Source organism: Nuphar pumila, chromosome 9, assembly GCF_984573655.1.
Source record: "Nuphar pumila chromosome 9, dmNupPumi1.hap1.1, whole genome shotgun sequence".
Classification (NCBI taxonomy): domain Eukaryota; kingdom Viridiplantae; phylum Streptophyta; class Magnoliopsida; order Nymphaeales; family Nymphaeaceae; genus Nuphar; species Nuphar pumila.
In genome coordinates, this window is record NC_143257.1 from 980,392 (window position 1) to 1,002,096 (window position 21,705).

The following is a 21,705-nucleotide window of genomic DNA, read 5'->3' on the forward strand; positions in this document are numbered from 1 at the left end:
GGATGGTGGTTTTGCAAATTTTGACTGTTGCAGATCTGGATCTCCATGTATTTAGTTGTTTGAGATCCAAACCGTTTTCATTCTTAGCTCGGGTTTTAGCATATTATTCCATGAACTAGCTAAGAGGTACACAAAGGAGCTTATCCTGTGAGATATGGTGTTAGAGGATCTATGGTGATCCAGGCCATCATGCTAGGACAGTCCACATCCAGATGAGAATGTAGATTAACCTTAACTGTTGGTTGGACAGCTAGGATTTCAAGTAGGATGGATCCCATCATATGTCAGATGATGATGGGACCCTTTCCTTGAAAATGATGATGTAATGAATGTATCCTTACCAATTGTTAGGGATGCAAATGGATCGGGTCCTCGATGGAGGTTTTGCAATTTTTTGTGTTCTGGATCCCAACAGTTGCACTTTTACCGATTGCCATCGTGAGAAGGTGGATATTATTATTTTCTTATGCTACAAAAAGCTTAGTCACAAATATTGGGAGTATCTCAACAATAAAATTTCTCAGGTTATTTTTGTTTTATTCATGAAAAATGTGAAGCTAAATGAAAAATTTTGCTCAATTAGAAAAGATTAAGCATTTTAATATTTGTGTCTCGAATCCGTATCACAGTTCCCTTGTGACATACATACCGATGCCCCGTTGTAACTTGTTAACGTGTCAAGTGTCGTGTCTATCGTGTCAAATCTCCCCAACTGCAGATTCTAACTACCTTATCCGTGTGATGCGTCATTCCCTAGAGGCGGTGTGCTTTAAAAAAGGGTCGGACGGAACCCCGGCGTCCTCCTCCTCCTCTGAACTGAAGCACTGACCGGAAACCCTAGATCTCGGCCGAACCCTCGGCCTCCTCCTCCGTCCGGACATTTCCTGAGAACCGTGATGGACGTGATAAAGGCGCAGCAGATATCGTCTCGGCCCATCGAGAAGGTGGTCGTCCACCCCCTCGTCCTCCTCAGCATCGTTGATCACTACCACAGGGTCGCCAGGGACACGCGGAAGAGGGTCATCGGCGTCCTCCTCGGAAGCTCCTTCAGAGGCGTCGTCGACGTCACCAATAGCTACGCCGGTTGGCCTCCCCGATCCATCCCTTTCCTTCTTCTTCTCGTTTTGCTCTAGATTTCTGAAATTTGTTATTTTTTACGTCGTTCAAACTTCTTGCGGTTGGAGATTTGGTTGATCGAGTCGTTTTAGACGATTATTTTTGTGTTGTTACTGGATTGAAGCGGCGGAATTATCGTCCATGGGGAAAACCCCGCATCACCGACCGCACATTGGCTGGCCTCCGGTTGGTAAAACCCTTGAGCCCCCCCTGCCCACTGGTGAGTACACCCAGCTTCGACCTTGCGGCAAGAGACGCCACCCGTGGGTTTCAAACTTGTGACGTCCCATCGTCTTGGTGACATTCACAAGTCGCCCCTACAGATGAGCGGAGCCCTCTTTATCGTTTGTGGGGAACACTGAGGTTTTCGTCAAGAGAAGCGATAGTGACTGTATAAGGGAAAATGCATCACAGTTAAGTCATTATTATGTGTGAATTGGGAGAACGTGGAAATAGACAAACCCATTGTGTAGTTTGACATATTGGTACATTGCGATTTGATTAGGAGAACCTTCCATGGTGAACAGGATTTTCCAGTTCTTTTAGAGGGAGAAGGATTAAAATTTGAAGTTCAGTTTTTTTTTTCGTTTATTCAATAATTTCGGGTTTCTCGAATACTTGTAGACGTCGATTGATCTTATATGTTCGAGATGAGTGAGCAGTTGAAGACGCGAGTGCTTATACGCCTCATTTTTATTTTAAGGGTTTTAGTATACTTGGAACTACGAGCACATGGGTTCTTTTCTTGTAGATTATTCATTCTCTCTTTTGCAAAAATCTGTTTGACATGGTGGCTCTGGGTTCTTAGCTTATTGAGGGAATCACCTATTTGAGCTAATCAGATCATGTGATGCGCATTAATTTTCTGCCGGTGATGGGGAATTTGCTTGACATTCGCAGTGCCTTTTGAAGAAGATGACAAGGATCCCAGCATCTGGTTTCTTGACCACAACTACCACGAGTCGATGTTTGGGATGTTCAAAAGGATAAATGGTATGTATGTATTTAAAAAAGGTGTTTCTTCAACCTGTTGGCATCTCTTTGACACCACATTTTTCAATCAAGGGAATTTGAGGGGGCAAAACTGGCATATGACTGATGTTTGTTCTTGCATTAAAATCTCATTTTTTGTGTGCCTCAGCCAAGGAGCACGTTGTGGGCTGGTATAGTACAGGACCAAAGCTGCGGGAGAATGACTTAGATGTGCATGTTTTGTTTCACGAGTAAGATCATGCATCTTTTTTTTCTAATGTGATGTTTTTCTTTGCTTGGAAACCACCATGGTGAAAATTTATTACCAGAATTTCCCAGGTCTCTTCTCTGAATCTTGGTCATCTCACTACATGCCTTTATACCAAATTGTTTGCTTTTTCTTTTTTGCCCTTTAAGTTTGGGCAGTTAGTATCCTGAGGTTTGGAATTTGAATTTGTTTTGAACTCCTCATTTTGGTCTAGTTAACATATTGTTGAGAGCTGAGACTTGTGAAACTATGGGTGTGCTGGTAGGTTCTAGGCCAGCTTGGTCACTTAGGTGCCCAGGCACAGTTTGGACTACTAAACCTAGTGGTATACTTGGTTGGAGAGGAACCTGAGGATCTTCAAAGAGAGTGGTTGTGAACCAAGGATTATTGATCATAGGCTAAAGGACTAATCTTCATTTTTATGCCTCTCCTAACTCATTTTTTATGCCTATTTGAACAAAAAACCTTTTCAATCATGTATTTTTAACGATTTTTTGCCGTTTCACGTATTGATAGCTGTAGAAGTACCCAAAGCACCCAACACCAGCACCCTGGCCTGAATTACCGGCATCAACATGGGTACACTGGATATTTGGATGTACCCATGTTAGATAGTTGACTTGGAAGGCTATTCTAGTTGAGCAAAAAAATTTCATTGAATATGGATGTTGCAAATAGTCCTCGTCACATTTGCTTAGATAGTAGATACCCTACTTATCGACAATCTGCAAAGTCAAGGGCAATCTTCACAGTAAATGGTATCAGCTGGTTGATTCAATCTCCTTGATTGGTCAAGTCAACGGGACACTTTTTTTTTTTGATAGGCAAGCTGGGGTTAGCAGTACAAAAATTTGTAGTGCATTCTTTTTAATATTTAGGTAGATCTATGTATGAACAATTTTTTTTCTTTCTTTAGATACCAAATAAGTTCTTTCTATGTAACTCCTGAAAGTTTGTAGGTAGGATGCATAAAGAGGGTCCCTAGAGTTGCTTGCATGCATGTGGTAGCATAGGTTGTTTGTGTCCCACATTCATGCATGCACCTGCTTTATGCAAGACATAATTTGTTGGTGAAAGGACCTATAAGATCAATTAAGCTTTGTCACCTTGTACTCCCTAAACCAAATGTGAAACCCTTCAGGCGCAGAACAAGGCTGGGCCGGCCCGCCGCATCTAATTGATAGATAGGCCAGTATTTAATAGATGCTAAAGCTATTAAGGTTCTTACACTGGTCATCCTAGCAACTGGGGCAAAGGTTTTTTCATAATTTATTTCATATTCTTGTGTGTATCTTTTAGCAACTAACCTAGCTTTGTATCTTTCTAATGTTCCATCACTCTTGGTTTTGACTTTATAAACTTATCTACATCCAATAACCCTTTTTTCTAAAGGTATACTCACAACGGTCCAAGTGTTAGCTTTGTTGAGTGCTTCTAGTTCAAGTCTCGTAGCATCAACTCAATGTGGATGTTGCTTAGCTTCTTTAAAATTGGAAGGCTTATGATAGGAATGAATTATCATTAGATAAGTCCTATAATTTGGAGAAAATAATCATATGATACAAATTTTTGAGGAGGTCTACTATTTCTAGAAGATCGCCTAGGTAGGGATTCTTCAACTTGATCTTCAAAAGAGATGTCTTGAGAGTATATATCGAAAGCATTTTGATGTTCATTACCCTTACGCCGAGTATACACATGTATATTATTAGGATTCTCATTACGAGAATCATCATTTTGATGCATCAAAGCATCATTTTGATAAGAATTGTTATCACAAATAGAATCACGTTTAGACTTATTTCTAGGTAATAAGTCAAAAAGGAAAGAATAATCAATTCCTTTTTTAGATTTTTGAATTTAAAGACCATTTTGCTCTTCAAGAAAGGTTACATTTCTTGAAACATAAAGTTTGTTATTTTGAATATCATAACATCTATAACCCTTTTGATTTTCACTATAACCAATAAAAGCTCATTCAAGAGCTTTTGGTGAAAGGTTATTTTGTCCTTAAAAAAGAACAAAGTATTTACAACAAAAAATCTTCAGTCTTTTAAAATCCAGAGATAGTTTGAACAATTTTTCAAAGGGAGAAACATTTTTTAAGGATGATGAAGGCATTTGATTTATGAGATAAGTTGCGGTAAGAGCGACTTCAGCCTAAAAGTTCTTTGGAACATTTTAAGAGACAAGAGTGTCCTTGTTGTTTCAATGAGATGCCTATGTTTTCTTTCGGCAAGACTATTTTGTTGGGGAGTTTTTGGACAAGACCTTTGATGAATAATGCCATTTAGTTTAAGATAGTTTTAAAATTCTTTTGGCATGTATTCTCCTTCGAAATCAGATCTAAAAATAACTATATTGTTTTGAAATTGATTTTGAATATGAACATGAAATTCTTTAAAGATAGAAAAGACATTAGATTTATTTTTGATAAAGTAAACCCATGTGTATCTAGTAAAATCATCAATAAAGACAACATAATATGAATATCCTTCTTTAGACATAACGGGTGCCGGTCTCCATGCATCCGAATGCACTAGTTCAAATGGTCTTTTGAAAATAAAATTGCTATGTGGATAAGGAAGATAATGCATTTTTCCAAGGATACAATCATTGCAAGTAAATGTCTTTTCATTACAAAATTTTTTCAAAAAAGAAAAAGATATAACTTGGAAATACTAAGGTGACCGAGCCTTTTGTGCCAAGTCTCAAGATCTTTAGATTGAATAAGATTACAAAAAGATTTAGATGACAAAGACAAAAAATTTATGTAATATAGGTCTCTTCTTGTATAGCTTTACCCAATCTGCTTCTCATCCGCTTCTCGGACTGGAGATCCTGCACATAGCAATTGGTTGGTGAAAAGGAGACACTACATCCAAAATCCGTAATTTGATAAACGAAAAAAAGATTTAAATTAAGTTTTGGAACATGAAATTCTTTGTTTTGACCAAAATTTTTTTCAAGACTTCTCATTTCCTCAACATCTAATGATGTTTCATCGATTGTGAAAACAAATGTTTTAAAAAAATTAAGACTTGGTTTGGATAAAAGATGCATTCGGAGTCATGTGAAAAGAGGCATCCAAATCAAGGATCCAAGAAGACATACCGGGAGTCGATGAGATTGCGACACCTGAAGTGAAAAGTGTGGAAGAATTGATCATCATGAATTGTTGAAGAGTTTCCGTTAGATGAGCAATAGAGTCTTTTATGTCTCCATTTATCTTTGAATCTTCATTTGAGTTGCTTGGACAATCTCCAATGAAAGCCACCTTTCTTTTAAGTTTAGGACATTCTGGTCGAAGATGACCCAATTCATTACAATGGTGACAAATAATTTTTCTTCCACCATTCTTATTTTTTCAAAAAATGAGGAGGTTTACATGTTCTCATGTTATTTCCCAGTTTAGATATTGCATTTACCTCATCAATGTCTTTTTTAAGGGCAAAGCGAGTTTCTTCTTGGCATAAATCAGTGAGGATTTCACTAAGAGGGGTAGAGGCCCTATGAAGAAGGGACCTTCTTAGTTGTTCAAATTCGGGACGAAGCCCGTGGATAAATTGAAAAAGCCTCTCTCTTTCCCTTTGCTCTTGCCTCATGGCAATAGCGTTTCCTTTCTATTATGGTTCGAGAAGAGCAAGTTCATCCCATAACGAAAATAGAGTACTATATTAGTCTCTAATGCTCATATCCCCTTGCTTGGTTCTTCTTATTTTTTTTTGCAAAAAGAAATGCCTAGCAAGGCCTTTTTGAGTTTTTATACCTTTTATGAAGAACCATGCTTCGTTTGCCTTTTTGAATTTGGCAAGATTGGTGCAAATTTTGAGTTCCACGTTATTCATGAACCATGCCACTCACTTTCCCAATCTTCAATTTTAGAATGGTATTCTTGAATAGTAAGGCTCTTCTTTGTTCAAGGTTTTTTCTTCATTTTCCTCCTTTTTGGTGAGCTTCAACTGTGGTTCCGGAATGGTTCCACGTACATATCCCCAAAGTCTCTTACCTTTGAGGTTGTTTTCCATGATGGCCTCTCACGTTCTGTAGTTGGTTTCATTCAATTTGAATGAAAGATCGATCTTTGTATCTTTGTCGGCCATCATGTAGGGGAGTTGAAGAAGGACAAAGGTATGACACTTTAAAAAATTGCTCAAATGCAAGAAAGAGTACCTCAATAATGCTTTTACAATCAAGATCTGATACCATATAATGAAACACTAATGAAAAGAGGCAATGTCACTAAGTGACGAAGAGATGCACAGGCTTGCAAGCAAAAGGCCACTAATGGGCAAAAATACAATAGGCCACAAAGTGGCAATTGACAAACACACAATATGAGAGAGAGGGAGCTCTAGAAAAATAGATAAAATGTTATTGAGAAAAGCTTAAACAAGCCCACAATGAGGTGGGGCAAAGCCCCTTATTTATACACAAAAATGAACCAAAAGGGGGCTCCCATAGAGTCGTTGGGAGCCCCTCCAACGGTCATATTTATGACCGTTGGAGGGGCTCTCAACGACTCTATGGTGGACCCCTCTTTACATAAGGAAAAAGAAAGAAATAATAAAAAGGAAAATATAAAAATAAAAAGAAAGTGGAAAACATATCCCTAATGGATATGCGTATTTGTAAGTGAAAAGATCAATATACCCCTAGTGGGTATTGTTAGAAAGTGACTTGGAATACCTTGGGTTCAATAATGAACCCATACTTGTGCACGTAAAGTGCAAATATACCCATTAAAGGGAAACAACACACGCACATAATGTGCCAATATATAAAACCCATAAAAAGGGAAAAATATGACTTAAAGTCATAAGTTACATATCATTGAAGAATAATGGAGAAGGGGTGAAAACCCCATTACAATGGAGCATAAGCTCCCTCAAGAATACGAAATACAAAGGGGAAATCCCCTATTTATAAGCAAGAAAAGGGACCACCTTGGGGGCTCCCAAAGGGGACGTTGGAGAGCCTCCAACGGTCACATTTGTGACCGTTGGGGGCTCCCAACGTCACTTTTGGGAGGCCCCCAATGTGGTACGAAATCCAAAAATATAAAAAACAAAAAATAAAAATAAAACAAAAATTACAATGCATATTCCAATTGGAATATGCGTAAAATGCTAATTTACAAGAATACCCTTGAGGGTATTTTAGGAAGATAAAATATATATATTTATATATATATATATATGTATACATATATATGTATACGTATCTTTATATATATATATATATAAATATATATATGTACATTTAAGGATCAACATATTTTAACACCCCCCCTCAATCTTTGCGGGGAAATGAAAAGATTGAACAAAGGGCAAGACTCCAAGAGGCTCCGGCAAGGATGCAATGGAACTTGAAAAGGCCTTCCTCCTATTGTCTTCAAATTTCCCGAACTATCCAGGGTACTTCTCTTTGTCCTATCTCCAAGATCCTGTGAAATAACAACAAAGAAACAAGTAAAACAAATCTTTGTACTTTTATTCAAATGGAACATTTCTAACTAGCACAGGTTAGAAGAGATGCACATTATGCAAAAATGACACCAAAGTTTCAAAATCATATATCATGTTTAAAACAAAATGAGCGGAAGCAAATTATGCAGAAATAAATTGCAAGAATGCATAATGCATTCAAAAGGTTCAACGTTGGACAAATATAACCCCATAATGGGGAATAACAAAATGGTCCACTAAGGGACACCACAATAAGCCTACGAAGAGGCATGATATACATAAACATTATTGAATGAGGGCCCAAAAAGGCCATAAAGAGCGTATGCATATACTTATCATGAAATGAATTAATACTCAAAGAACTCATTAATGAACATGCTTCAAACATGTAATGAAGTGCCAAACAAGAGAAACAAAGTCTCCAAGCATACTTTAGGCAAAATAAACCCAAGAGTTCACAAGGTTTTAAAATCATTTATGAAAGACATACATAATACTCATTTTGCATATAAGGGTGGCAAAAACCATAAGCACTTAATATATAGATTAAATGCTAAGAAATCAACTTGATATGCATATCAAAAATATGATTTGCTTGAAAAACACAAGTCATGAATGAAATTTTGCAAATTTCAACAATAGTTTATCCATTACAAACATCTTCCTCATTAGTCCTCCAAAACCCATAAATCAAGTGTATAAGCTACTAGATCAAGAATATAAAGCCATTAAAGGCCAAAGATACACATAAAGGTATGTAAAAGAACCTCTTGTCTACGTATAATAATACTTGAAATAAGTGCATCTACGACAAGAACAAGAGAATACATGCCAACATGGACTAAAAAGTATCTCTTGTCTACGTAAAAAATACACTTAAAACCAAGTATGTTCAGCTACTAGAACAAGAGTAATAAGCCAATCATGGGCTAAAACATAATACATCTCTTGTCTACATATGATAGCACTTGAAATGAGTGAAATAAGCCAACCATGGGCATATATCTTAAGCGACTAGAACAAGGACACAAACGCCAACATAGGCTAAAAATCGCACACCATGGTGTGAATCAACGTGCCTTGTCTACATATAAAAACACTCAAGACAAGTGTGTTCAGCTACTAGACCAAGAGAGCAAAAGCCAACAAAAGGCTAAAAACACACGAAGGTGTAATAAAATTCTTGTTTACATATGATGACACTTAGATAATGGGCATAAAAGGAAAAGACTTTTGAGACAATAAACTTGTAATGAAAATAAACCTCGAATGAAACAATATTCCTTTTAAAACATGAATACTCATAACAATAACATTTTGGAATAAATGCATGTAAAAGTATCTTCAACAAGATGATAAAATAATATTTTTTAGAACAAATGTGTGAACATACACACACCAAGAACACTTGAGAAAAAACACAAGAACACATGTGCACAATAAGCACAACATTCGGAATCACAAATGTGCAAATGCACTCATAAGATTCATAAATAAAAGGTTGGGCTAAAATCCCAAAACACCTTGATTTTAAATATACCTTAAAGCATTTAAGGTTTCAAACACCATATGTCCATCACATTTACATAGAAGCATCCATAATATCAATGGCCACAAGAGAAAAAATGAGTGCCACACTCATAATTAGAGATCAAATAACAACTCATTTTAGAGTCCCAAGGTGCCCATAACTCACCTCAACAACCATCTATAATATGGAAGGTGGACAATCTAAAATGATACAACACGAGGTGCCCATAACTCACCTCGACAAATATCTCTAATATGACAAAAATAAGGCCAAATAAATGATGCATTAAATAACATGTGATGGACAAATATAAATGCCACAAAAGGGCAATAAACACATAAGGAATCATTTTCCAAAAAGTTTTTACAAAGAGAAACGATTAACAAATTGAATCAAAGGTCCAATATAATCCATTAAAAACAATTTTGCATAAACACGAATTATGCCTAATCTTTAAAAGAAGTCTTGTATCAAAAAGACCACAACATAAAGAATTCATCAAGACAATCAAGCTTTTAATCAAAGAAATCATAAGAACCGTAATGGTTCACAAAGAAGGCTTTAACACAATACTCAAGGAAAAAGTACTTGAAAATTTATAGATTTGGGATTAAATCCCATACAACAAGTTTTAAATATTCTTTGATTGAGATGAGATATGCGGAAACGTACAAAGTGCTATAAGCACTTACAATGATTTAAAAAGGACTCAATATCTAAATTCATTATGTTTTTCACAATAAGAAATGTGCATAAAGGCTCCATAATGCAAAAATGTCTATGAAGAGACAATACTCATGTAAGCACACAAGGCTTTATAAAAGATGTGCACGAAAGCATTCATACAATACTTGAACAAATACACACCAAGGTGTAAACAAACATGCACTAAGGCATGTATATCATAAAAAAGAGGGAATGCATACAAGCACAAATATTTTGAGAAGTAAATGTGCACAAAATATAAAAATACACAAAAGTGAGCAAGTATGCACTTTATAAAAAGAGCAATGCTTGAAATTCTCAAGTTTTAATTATGTAATTACATGCTTGACAAGTGCAATTGAGGACAACTAAAACTACATTATGGCCAATGTAGGCTTTTTTAAAGATATTATTAAGAGATTTCGAAACCTTATGAAAAATACAAACCAACAAGTTTATAAGGATGAAAAATGAAATCATTTATACCAAAAAAGGATGCAATAGATGAACTATGCATTCTATGTGGGAAATTCCCTTTTAAAAACAATCTTTCCTAATGGTTTATCATAAATAATTTTTCAAAAAAGAAACATTGAAAAACTTTTTAGGAGTTCTTATAAGTTATCATTAACAAGAACTACTTTAGGATTCAACAAAGATTTTAGATGTGAGAGATTCTCATATAATGATTATATCAAATTTTTCAAAAAATGCACTAAAATCCATAATCAAGAGAGGAACTCAAATCAAATTAGGGTTCATATGAGAATTAAGAAATTTTAAGCAAAGATCATTATTTTAGCAAGAGATCATATATAATTTTAAAAGTTAACTTATAGGTCAATCATGAAATACTTATTTAAGAACTATAAATCTCACATAATTGAAGGTAATTTTTTAAAAACATAAATTACTATTATATGCTATGAGTAGATCGATAAATAGACACGAATTTTATATTTGGACAACAAACGATTTCACCAAATTTAGAAGGAGATATTTTCAAAATATATGAGCACACGAAATGTGAAAAGAAATAATTCAACTATCATGACCATCAAAACGAACAAACTATATGCAAGAAACATACTTTCAAATGCATAATACTTTTTGAGAAAAGGGATACATACCGAATAACTTCAAAAGCATAATACTTTAGGAAGAGCAATGAATACTTCACCATTTCTTGAGCGACACGCTTTCCGTTGCACCAAGAGACAACCCCATCGTGACCTCGCTCTGATACCATGTTAGAAAGTGACTTGGAATACCTTGGGTTCAATAATGAACCCATACTTGTGCACGTAAAGTGCAAATATACCCATTAAAGGGAAACAACACACGCACATAATGTGCCAATACATAAAACCCATAAAAATGGAAAAATATGACTTAAAGTCATAAGTTACATATCATTGAAGAATAATGGAGAAGGGGTGAAAACCCCATTACAATGGAGCATAAGCTCCCTCAAGAATACGAAATACAAAGGGGAAATCCCCTATTTATAAGCAAGAAAAGGGACCACCTTGGGGGCTCCCCCCCAATGTGGTACGAAATCCAAAAATATAAAAAACAAAAAATAAAAATAAAACAAAAATTACAATGCATATTCCAATTGGAATATGCGTAAAATGCTAATTTACAAGAATACCCTTGAGGGTATTTTAGGAAGATAAAATATATATATTTATATATATATATATATATATAAATAGAGATATGTATACATATATATATATATATATGTATACGTATCTTTATATATATATATGTACATTTAAGGATCAACATATTTTAACAGGTATTACAATATATATATATATATATATATAAACAAATAGACATATATATAAAATATATGTATATATGTCTCTCTCTCTCTCTCTCTATATATATATATATATGTCATATCTATATATATTTTAACACTGGCCTGTCTACAAAGCATTTGGATGACTCATCTGAACATATACTTCTCCTGTCAGTTTCCATAGAAGAAAGGGACATCCTGAAGCTAGTGGATGCATTCTTGTTTGAGGCAATTAAGATTCATTAACCCTATTTTCCACCGTTATGTATTCTTCCACCTTTTGTCCTATTTTGCATGACACGAAGACCTTCACATGTATAATGGATAGCACCAACATATGCCTCGTTTGTTGCTTGTTGTTACGTTCAAGCTTGGTCTCAGGTTAGGTTGGGTAGGTTAGAGATAAGGTCAGGTTTAGTTGGCTTTTGGCAGGCAGTAAAAAATTCAGTTCTCCCAATTCACCGCAGATAAATTGCTGAAAATTTAGGATGAGCTTCTGGACATGTTAGGCTACCTTGGGTAAAAATTTCGGGATTTTAGGACTTGTATTTTAGGAGAAATAATTATTGCAATTTTTGGGTTTTCTATGGATTGGGTTTCTGTCGGTTTCTAACAGACCCTGAGAGAAAATTATATTTTCCTCTGAATACTAATCAGAAAATATGAAAAATCCTATGCGGTGGGAAGAGAGTATTTTTTGAGAGGCCTCAAATTATTTCTTCAAGTTATTTGTCAGGGGCTACATCAATCGTAACCCTTTTAAAGGTTGTCCAGATCCGTGGGGTTGGAAGAGGAGGTGGTTAAGGTGGTCTTTATTCTTGATGGAGATAGCGCCCCAAGCTTAGATGGGTACCCAAATAGCTTTTTTACTTCATTCTGGTCTATTGTATCTAAAGACATTTATGAGGCGGTCAGAGATTTCTTTCTCAAAGAGAAGATCATGTCCATGATGAGTTGTGGAGCCTGATTCATAATTTTTGCCCTTGCAGGAAGGGGGGTCCGGGGGCTCCCTCCGACGTGGGTCCCGGATGTGATAGAGTGAGCACAAAGGCCACAATGATAGAGTGATTTGGCAGGGGGTTATAGGGGGGCAACGCCCCCCCCCCCCCCCAAGATTTTTTTTTAAATTCCGCAGCCCATTTCATAGGGCAATTTTTTAAAAAAAAAAATCCAAAAAATAGATCGAAATGACCTTAGGTGTGGTCAACACAACCAAGGTCGGGTTGACCGCACCCGCGTCGAGTTGCGGCAACTCGACGCAGGTGTGGCACCCTGCTAGCCGAATCCCTGTGACTTAGGATAGAACCTACTAGAGCCTTAGGTATCACCAAAGCCTCTTCATAAAAGCCTTAGCATGTCCATCTAGGTGATTCAAGAGGGGAGGTCGACCTCCCTAGGTGGGGCCCACTTGGCCCTTGGTGTTTCCTTTGAATCTGGTTTCCTTCAATGCTGATCCAAACTCTCTTTACCCTGATCTGTCCAATGCCAAGTTAAGTTGGATCTCTTCTTGTGCCGCTCCATCCAACGCCAATTTGAATCCGGGTGCCACTGGATCCGTGTCACCCCCTCCCCCCTGGAATTTGCCTAGTTCGCTAGGCAAGAAGTCCAAATATCTGTTTCAGAGAGTGTAGTCGAACTCCCAAGCTTGGTTCCCTTCATTACTCCATTCAACAAGGTTCTTCTTAACCCTTTGATCGTTGATTCACAATTTTTGGGTTTTGAGGACCCGTATTGGCCTCTCGGTGTTAGTGCCTTCAGGTGCTGCTGTCATTCCTTCAGGGGGTTCCCATGATGTGCCTTAAACTTTGACACATGGAACAAAGTGGACTTGGGTGGTGGGAGGTAGTCAGAGTTTGTATGTAGTCGAACCAATACACTCCATCACTTGGTACGACCCATGGTAGCGCAGGGAAAGCTTGTGGTTGCTCCCCTTAATTGATGCTTGTCCTTTGGATCTTTGCTTAAGCCATACCCAATCTACTTGTCCTTCCTATCCTTGTCATAAATCTATTTCTTCTGTCATAATTCTCTTTCAACTCTCGCAAGATCTCATCTCTTTGCTTCAATTGCCGATCAACTTTGATGGACTTGGCAGTCCCTCCTTCATAAGCCATGGTTTTGGGTGAGGTTTGGCTATATAAGGCTTCATAAGGGGTCATCCTAATGGAGGAATGTTGTGAGGTGTTGTAGGACCATTCAACCCATGGAAGGTAGTCGGTCCAAGTTTTTGGTTTTTCTCGAGTAAAACACCGAAGGTAGGTTTCTATAGTTCGGTTTACAACCTCGGTTTGGCCATCGGTCTGAGGGTGGTAGGCTGTACTAAATTTTATTTTGGTCTCTAAGAGGTTGAAATACTCCTTGCAAAAATGGCTGGTGAAAAGGGAGTCATAGTCACTCACTATTGATTTTGGCATTCCATAGAGTTTGCCGACATTTTGGTAGAAAATCTTTACAATGGTTTGTGTCGAGTACTTCTGGGGTGAGGCATTGAAATGAGAGAATTTAGTGAGCCTATCAACGACTACATGGATAACTTCTTTTTCGTTTGAAAGTCCATAGAGATTTCTGACCATGCTCTATCTGGAATGGGCAAAGGTTAGAGATACCCAACCAGCTTGGTAGGTTCATATTTGTTCGCTTGGCATACAAGACTCACTTGCTCCTTCATTTTGGGCCAATGGAACTCGCCCTTGATGCGTTGTTGGGTTTTATAAACCCCTTCATGTCCATCCATTGGAGTTGAGTGATAGTAGTGTAGGATATCCAAGATGATCTCCATATCATTTGGGAGCAAGAACCACCCTTTATAGAAAACCACTCCACCTTTGAGTTGATGTTGTGGGTGGCTACTTGGGTCCTTTTCAAGGGCTTCCTTCAACTTTTGGATTTTCTCACTCTCACGTTGCACTTTGCATGCTTCACTCCACATTTAGCAAGTCAAGAGCCTTTAGTAATACTCCTTTCAAGTCCTTTCTCTTGGGATATGCAAGAGAAAGCTTTCAGGTTTGCTCTATAAGACTTTTAGAGTCTCTTCCGATCCTTCATTGATGTCTCTCTTGGGCATGTGAACCTTGAGACATATTCTTTTTTCGGAGACATCACAACTCAATTCCATTTTGCTAAAGTCTTATTGGACCTTTCCAAAGGTGCTAAGCCAACTCATTCGGAGGACCATGACTACACCCTTCATGGACAACACATAGAGGTCTACCACGAACTTGGATCCATGGAGATCTAACTCCACTTTCGGGCATACGTACGAGCATTTGAGGTGGCTGCCATCACCCACCTTCACATCAAACCTTGGTTGATCTTTTGTCGGGCAGCCCAAGCTTTGCACAAGATCTTCGCTTACAAAGCTATGGTTGATCCTGTGTCGATCAACACATCCAAACTCTCCTCTAACTCGCATAGAGTTTGGGACGAATACCCCAGCCAAGGCGTGGTAAAATATTCCATGACCTTGCTTGGTTTCTTTATCTGAATCTCCTGATTCTTCTTCGTCACTTTCACACAACATAAACATTTTCAGGGTTTTGCACTTGCGACCCGAGACCCACTTCTCATCACAATTGTAACGTAGGCATTTACTTCTTTGATTTTCCATTTGGGCCTTTGAAATAAACTTGGTTTTGAAACTTGGACCCGATTTGGATTTGGGTCCAATTTCCTTAACCAGTTTTGGGTTTCCATACCCGTTCGGGGGGTCGATTTGGCCTCTTCACATGGGGCGACTTCTTCATTCTTTCTTCCACTACTCTGGCCTTGATGAAACACTCTTCAAGGATTTGAGGGTGTAGGGCCATTAGTTCGACCCTTAAGTCCTCTTTTAATCCTCCAACAAATGCTTTGATCAATGTAGATTCATACCAATCACCATACATGGTGTGTAGATCCTTGAAATCCGATTGATACTCTTGGATCAAACCTTTTTGCTTGAGGTTCTTCATCTCTACGTTGTGATTCACATACGGAGAAGGTCAAAACCTTTTAAGGAGCTCTTTTTCAAACTCATACCATGTCGGGGTTACGTGGCATTGTTCGCGCCAATGGTACTATCTTATGGCTTCACCGTCAAGGTGAGCCACCAGACAATCTAATATACTTTCCATTGATATTGACTGAGTTACAAAATATTGTTTAGACTTGTACAAGAGAATTGCGAGACCTTGATTCGCCTTGCCAGCCTCCGAGCTGTCTTCCAAGGATGGAGTCCTCCTCTCGTTCTCCATGCTCCTCTTTATGAGATCTGCCCCCACCATCCACGAACTGAAACTGGTTTCGCTCTTGCATGGTTGCTTGGATTTGTTGCAGTTGGGTGAGGATGGATTGGAGACTAGTTTCACAGCTAGTCATTCTTGTTTCAAAACCCCTATATTCGAGTTGGTGTCTTCGACTAGTTTCTGGATGAACTCGGGGTTCATATCTGGTGGATTCTCAGTATCTTTCTTGGAGAGCATTGGGTTAAACCAGGTTTCACTTTTATACCAGTTTTGTTACGTTCTTGGGTCCACTGGGTTGGTCTAGGTTCAAGCTTGGTTTCAGGTTAGGTTGGGTAGGTTAGAGACAAGGTCAGGTTCAATTGGCTTTTGGCAGGTAGTAGAAAATTCAGTTCTCCCAATTCACAGTAGATAAATTGCTGAAAATTTAGGAAGGACTTCTGGACATATTAGGCTATCTTGGGTAAAATTTTTGGGATTTTAGGACTTGTATTTTAGGAGAAATAATTATATTGCAATTTTTGAGTTTTCTGGGGACTGGGTTTCTGTCGGTTTCTGATAGACCCCGAGAGAAAAATTTATATCCCTCCGAACAATAAGAGTCTCCTAGATGGAACATGCTAGAGCCTTAGGTATCACCAAAGCCTCTTCATAAAAGCCTTGGCATGTCGATCTAGATGATTCAAGAGGGGAGGTTGACCTCCCTAGGTGGGGCCCACTCGGCTGGCTGGCCCTTGGTGTCTCCTTTGGGTCCGGTTCCCTTCAATGCTGATCCAAACTCTCCTTGCCCTGATCCGTCTAATGCCAAGTTAGGTTGGATCACTTCTTGTGCCACTCTGTCCAACGTCAATTTGGATTCGGGTGCCACTGGATCCGTATCACTTGTTGCACTTGGTAATAAAAAATTATTGCATATATGAAATTTGTCTATTTCTAGTTCAGTTGGCTTGGGTACTTGTGCGCTTAAGGGGGGAGAAATTGCACTTCTTGACCATCCATTTCTGTACAGGAGTTATTGTTAATTGCGTCTGGCAAAACGATCTTGACCTCCTGTGTTTTATAAGGCAGGATTCTATTTTGACTTCTGTCTAGCATTGTCAATCCTCCTTTTCTGGTTCTATTTCTTCAATATTCCGCTACTTCCTGAAAAAGAAGGTTGTTTTCACTATTCTGCATGAAGGTAGAAGCGATTTTTGCATTTAACTCTTTGTTTATCTTCTTTAAATTTTGATCTTATTTGACTTAGTGCATTTGAATTAGATTAGATACTCTCACTTGATGTAATTTCTTGTATCAGCCAAGAAAAAGTGTTGGCTTCTTGTAACTTATGGTCTAATCTTAATTGATAGTTTTTTCCCTGCAGTTATGTTCCGAATCCTGTTTTGGTCATCATTGATGTCCAACCAAAAGAATTAGGCATACCTACCAAGGCTTATTACGCAGTTGAAGAGGTCAAAGAGGTTAGAAAGTTCTCTCTTCTTTTTGCTGCTTGTTCTCATATATTTTTGTGGGCTTTTAAATACATTTGGATTTTGTTGACAGAATGCCACCCAGAAAAGCCAGAAGGTGTTTGTGCATGTGCAATCAGAAATTGCTGCTCATGAGGTTGAGGAAATAGGTGAGATGTCTTCTCTTCTGTAGATTTTATTGCGTTATTCTGCAAAATTTTAGATTTTACTTGGCTTCAGGTTCAGTGTAGGACATAGTCGCAGATGTGGGTATTAATTTGAAAATAATGTTATATTATCACAATATGTTAAAGAAAAAGTTGTAAAAGGTAAAATATCATGATCTTATCAAAATTTTGCTGTTGTGTTTATGTCACAATATTATTCTGGTATTTTCATGTTTGCATTTTATGTTTCCTTTTTTACATTTTGGTATGTGATTGTGCATAATTTTACTAAAGTTAAGGTTTCTTAAGCATTTATATATTTCTTGATTTTTTTAGCACATGAAGATTTTTATCATTGAAAAAAACTTACAATTAATTGACTTTGGCTTTTGGATGCTTGTTTTGAATACACGACATTTTGCTGTGAAGAAGATGGCTATGGACACATTTGTCTTGTCTCTTGTGCTGTAGTAATTTAACAACCCTTGTTTTTCCGTTCCAAAAAAAGGAAAAAAAAAACTTTGCTTCCTTGGAGGTATGTGTTTGGTTGTATTTTTCCATGCTTGTCACAATCCTGAACCCTTAAGTCTGTGGTTGGCTTGAAAAAACCCTTCAAAAGAAGATAAAGTTGCTTCTGAAAGTTTGATTGGTCAAGTTGAAGTACTTAATGTAGATTCAAGTCATGATGGAACTATGGGACATCACAGGAACAATTCTCTTTTTTGTCGTTCAAAAAATAATGCAACAATCTTGGTCAAAAGTCACAACTTTTCAAAAGTGCTTCTTGGGAGCACTGCAAAGTCCTCCTTACATGTTGCGTTATTTGTATATGGTCCACTAAATTTTTGTTTTTTTCAATTGTGGAGTTATGACTTATAGTTTTTTTGTATATCAAAATTTCTGCAGATGTGCTTGTGTTGATCAGGTTTCATTTGATTGTATCCTGTTTTCCTACTGTAGGGTGTACCTCCTGGTGATAAGATCATGTGACATTTATACCAGTTCCATGCACCTTTTGATGTATTATCAATGCTTTTGACCGGCAATGCATTATCAATGCTTGGAATTACATTATCGTTTTGTTTTCATATTTATCGTCAATTTTGCAAAAGTACTGTCTTACTATGCAGACTGCAGAATATTTAATGGTTCTGAGGGGTTCTCTTGATCCAGGAAGATATGGTCAAATGTTGTAAATCTTAGCCCTGATTAGAAATCATAAGAGTTCCAAATCGATTTGGATCTAAAATAAAAAAGGAAAATCTGATCAGTGCTTTTTCTTTGCTGAATTAAACATTCTAAAAAGTTTTGAAAATAGTAAAAAAATTATGAATTAAAAATACATGCAGCTACTTATTTCAAATTTTCAAGTTTCCAAGCTGTAAATTGTAAATCCTACTTTAATATAAACAATAGAAGTATCATACAAGGTTACAAACTTCAAGTTTATGAGTAACAAATCATACTTGAATGATAAGATAAATAGTCACGGGAAATATAAAAGTTAAAACACAATAACCTGGATTGGTAAACTAGGTTTCTCAACAGTAATAAGAAATAAGTAAACAATAAATGATAAAAAATAGATTTTACTTTCATGGCCATGAACCATGAGAAGACGTCAACATCCCTCTTGAGTAATCTGTGCAATCAAAAAGATTTTTCAGTGATGAGAATTCATCTTGTAATGAAAGTATTGTCTGCATTTTAGTCCACAAATTTTGGAGTGTCATTCTAAACTTTGGGAAGCTTCATCTTTTGTTGTTTTATTTTTTTTAGAGCAGCCTGTGATCTAGGACTCGACAAGATCAATCAACTAAAATCCTTCGCCTTTTTTTTTCCATTTAAACTAAAAAAATGGTAAAATCAGTAATGGACTGATTTCTTTCATATTTTCACTGCTTATAAAATCAAACTGTTTTTACACTATAATTGGTTTCATTTTTTACTTTTCAAGGACTTATAGTTGAAAGAATTTTTTAATGATAAGAATTCATCTTTCGATGAAAGTATTGTCTACATTTTACTCTACAAGTTTTGGGGTGTCAATCTAAACTTTAAGAAGTTTTGATTTTCTGTTGCTTGTTCTTTTTTTATGTTCCCTTCTTTTTAAATCTAAGGTAGTCCATCATCTAGGATTCTACAAGATCAAGCGGCTAAACCTGTCACACTTTGCTTTTGCCTTTTACCATTTAAACTCGAGAAATGGTAAAATCAGTATAATGAGCAAATCTTTTTCTGACTTTTGCTGTTTATAAAATAAAACTGTTTTTATACTATATTCTGTTGAGCCTACGGTTAACTGAATTAAAATGGGCAGTTTTTTTACAACATTAGGTATGACATTTATCTTTTTCTTTATATATATAAAGGTCAGCAGAATAACTGTATGCAGCTCATTGGATGCTATTGGGTATTGATCGCAGGTGTGGAGCACCTCCTGAGGGATGTGAAGGACACAACCATTAGCACCCTTGCCACAGAGGTGTGCTCAACTCATTTTCATGCATCTGTTCTTCAGTTGGCTTGGTTTATGATTTATATCCTTAAAGCTTGCATTCTTGCACAGGTTACCAGCAAACTGGCAGCACTTAAGGGGCTCGATGCTCGGCTTCGGGAGATACGTGGTTACCTAGACCTAGTAGTTGATGGAAGTCTTCCCCTAAATCATGAGATTCTGTACCATTTGCAGGTGCGTTCATTCCTCAATCATGCAACAGACCTTGCATGATTTATTTGAATAGGTTGTGCCTTGTGAATAACTAGTGCCTTTTGCTTTTAGGTATTTGGTGTTACAAGTTTAGATTTGGATCCACATGCTCTAGATCACAGTTTCATCAGTATGAGAATATTTTTGAATTTTCCCCAAATGATAAATCATGAGTTGAAAATCCTTCTGGCTGGACTTGAGATCAGGGTTGCTCAACATGATACTAAATTCCTTCGGCCTTAGCCTGATCAGTTTACCAGATGGTCTCTGGCAGCACGCATTGAGCAGCTCCCCGTGTATTCAAGTATCTGTTAAGTTGTAGCAATTCTGTTGGCAAACTTCTGTTGCTAACATTCGAGTCGTTGCAGGATGTGTTCAATCTACTCCCAAATCTAAACGTCAACGAGTTGATCAAGGCATTCTCGGTGAAAATGAACGACATGATGCTTGTTATCTACCTCTCTTCACTCATTCGGAGTGTCATCGCTCTCCACAACTTGATAAACAACAAGGTACTTCCATCTTCTCATCATTAGAGGTTGAAAATGGTGTTTGGTGTTGGGTTGCCTTTTGAACGGGATTGTTTTCTAGCAGATGCTCAATAAAGAACATGAGAAGGCTGAAGATGCAAAGCCTAAGCCAATCCCTGCAGCAGCAGGAAGCTAAGGTGCCTCCTGCTGGGCATAACTGTTTGGTATTATCCCGCAGCAGAGCTGCTTGTTAACTGCATTTTTTGGGCTTCAGGCTATGCTTTACTGCTGCAATTGGTGTTGGTTCTTGTGAGAATTTTGTGCGTTTAACAAATTTTGCTGCACGGTCCTAGCCTCTCTCTCTCATTCTCTCTCTCTCTCTCTCACCTGTGTTGACTACTTGATTTTAAGAGAAGTGACCAAAGCACCAAACTGACTTTCAAACCTTGAATCTTTTGCTTCTCTGGAGCTTAAGGGAGTGGTCATGTGACAAGCATATATGGCTTGCGGTGTTTTTTTTTTTCAGATTTTTATCAAGGCCCCTAGTTCAGGTGGGGGCCGGGGAGAGATTGATTGTGGACCAGTTCCAAATGGGTCTGCAAACGGATTGGATATGGTCAGATATCAGATTCGAGTCTGACTTGTTCTTTTGAATATGGATCCTTTAAGTAATTTCCTTTTAAGTAAAATCCTAATGTAGATTATGATCAAATTTGGATATGTTCTGGATTATTTTTGGATTCCGTTCATCTTTTTAAGTTGGATCTAGAGTTGATCCGAAACAAAATCTGACCCGAATGCATTTTTTTACATGTAA

General features: G+C 37.3%; 1 protein-coding gene across 1 annotated transcript; it reads left to right on the top strand.

Annotated features, from left to right (window-relative positions):
* The first annotated feature begins 756 nt into the window (after positions 1-756).
* On the top strand, positions 757-21,339 carry LOC149828140 (26S proteasome non-ATPase regulatory subunit 7 homolog A-like). Its single transcript, XM_090017406.1, has 9 exons — positions 757-1,083; positions 2,017-2,109; positions 2,258-2,339; positions 17,457-17,553; positions 17,636-17,711; positions 20,135-20,193; positions 20,278-20,400; positions 20,787-20,930; positions 21,013-21,339. The coding sequence occupies exons 1-9, from the start codon at positions 897-899 to the stop codon at positions 21,082-21,084; spliced, it is 933 nt and encodes a 310-aa protein (XP_089873532.1). The 5' UTR covers positions 757-896; the 3' UTR covers positions 21,085-21,339.
* The last annotated feature ends 366 nt before the right edge of the window (positions 21,340-21,705 follow it).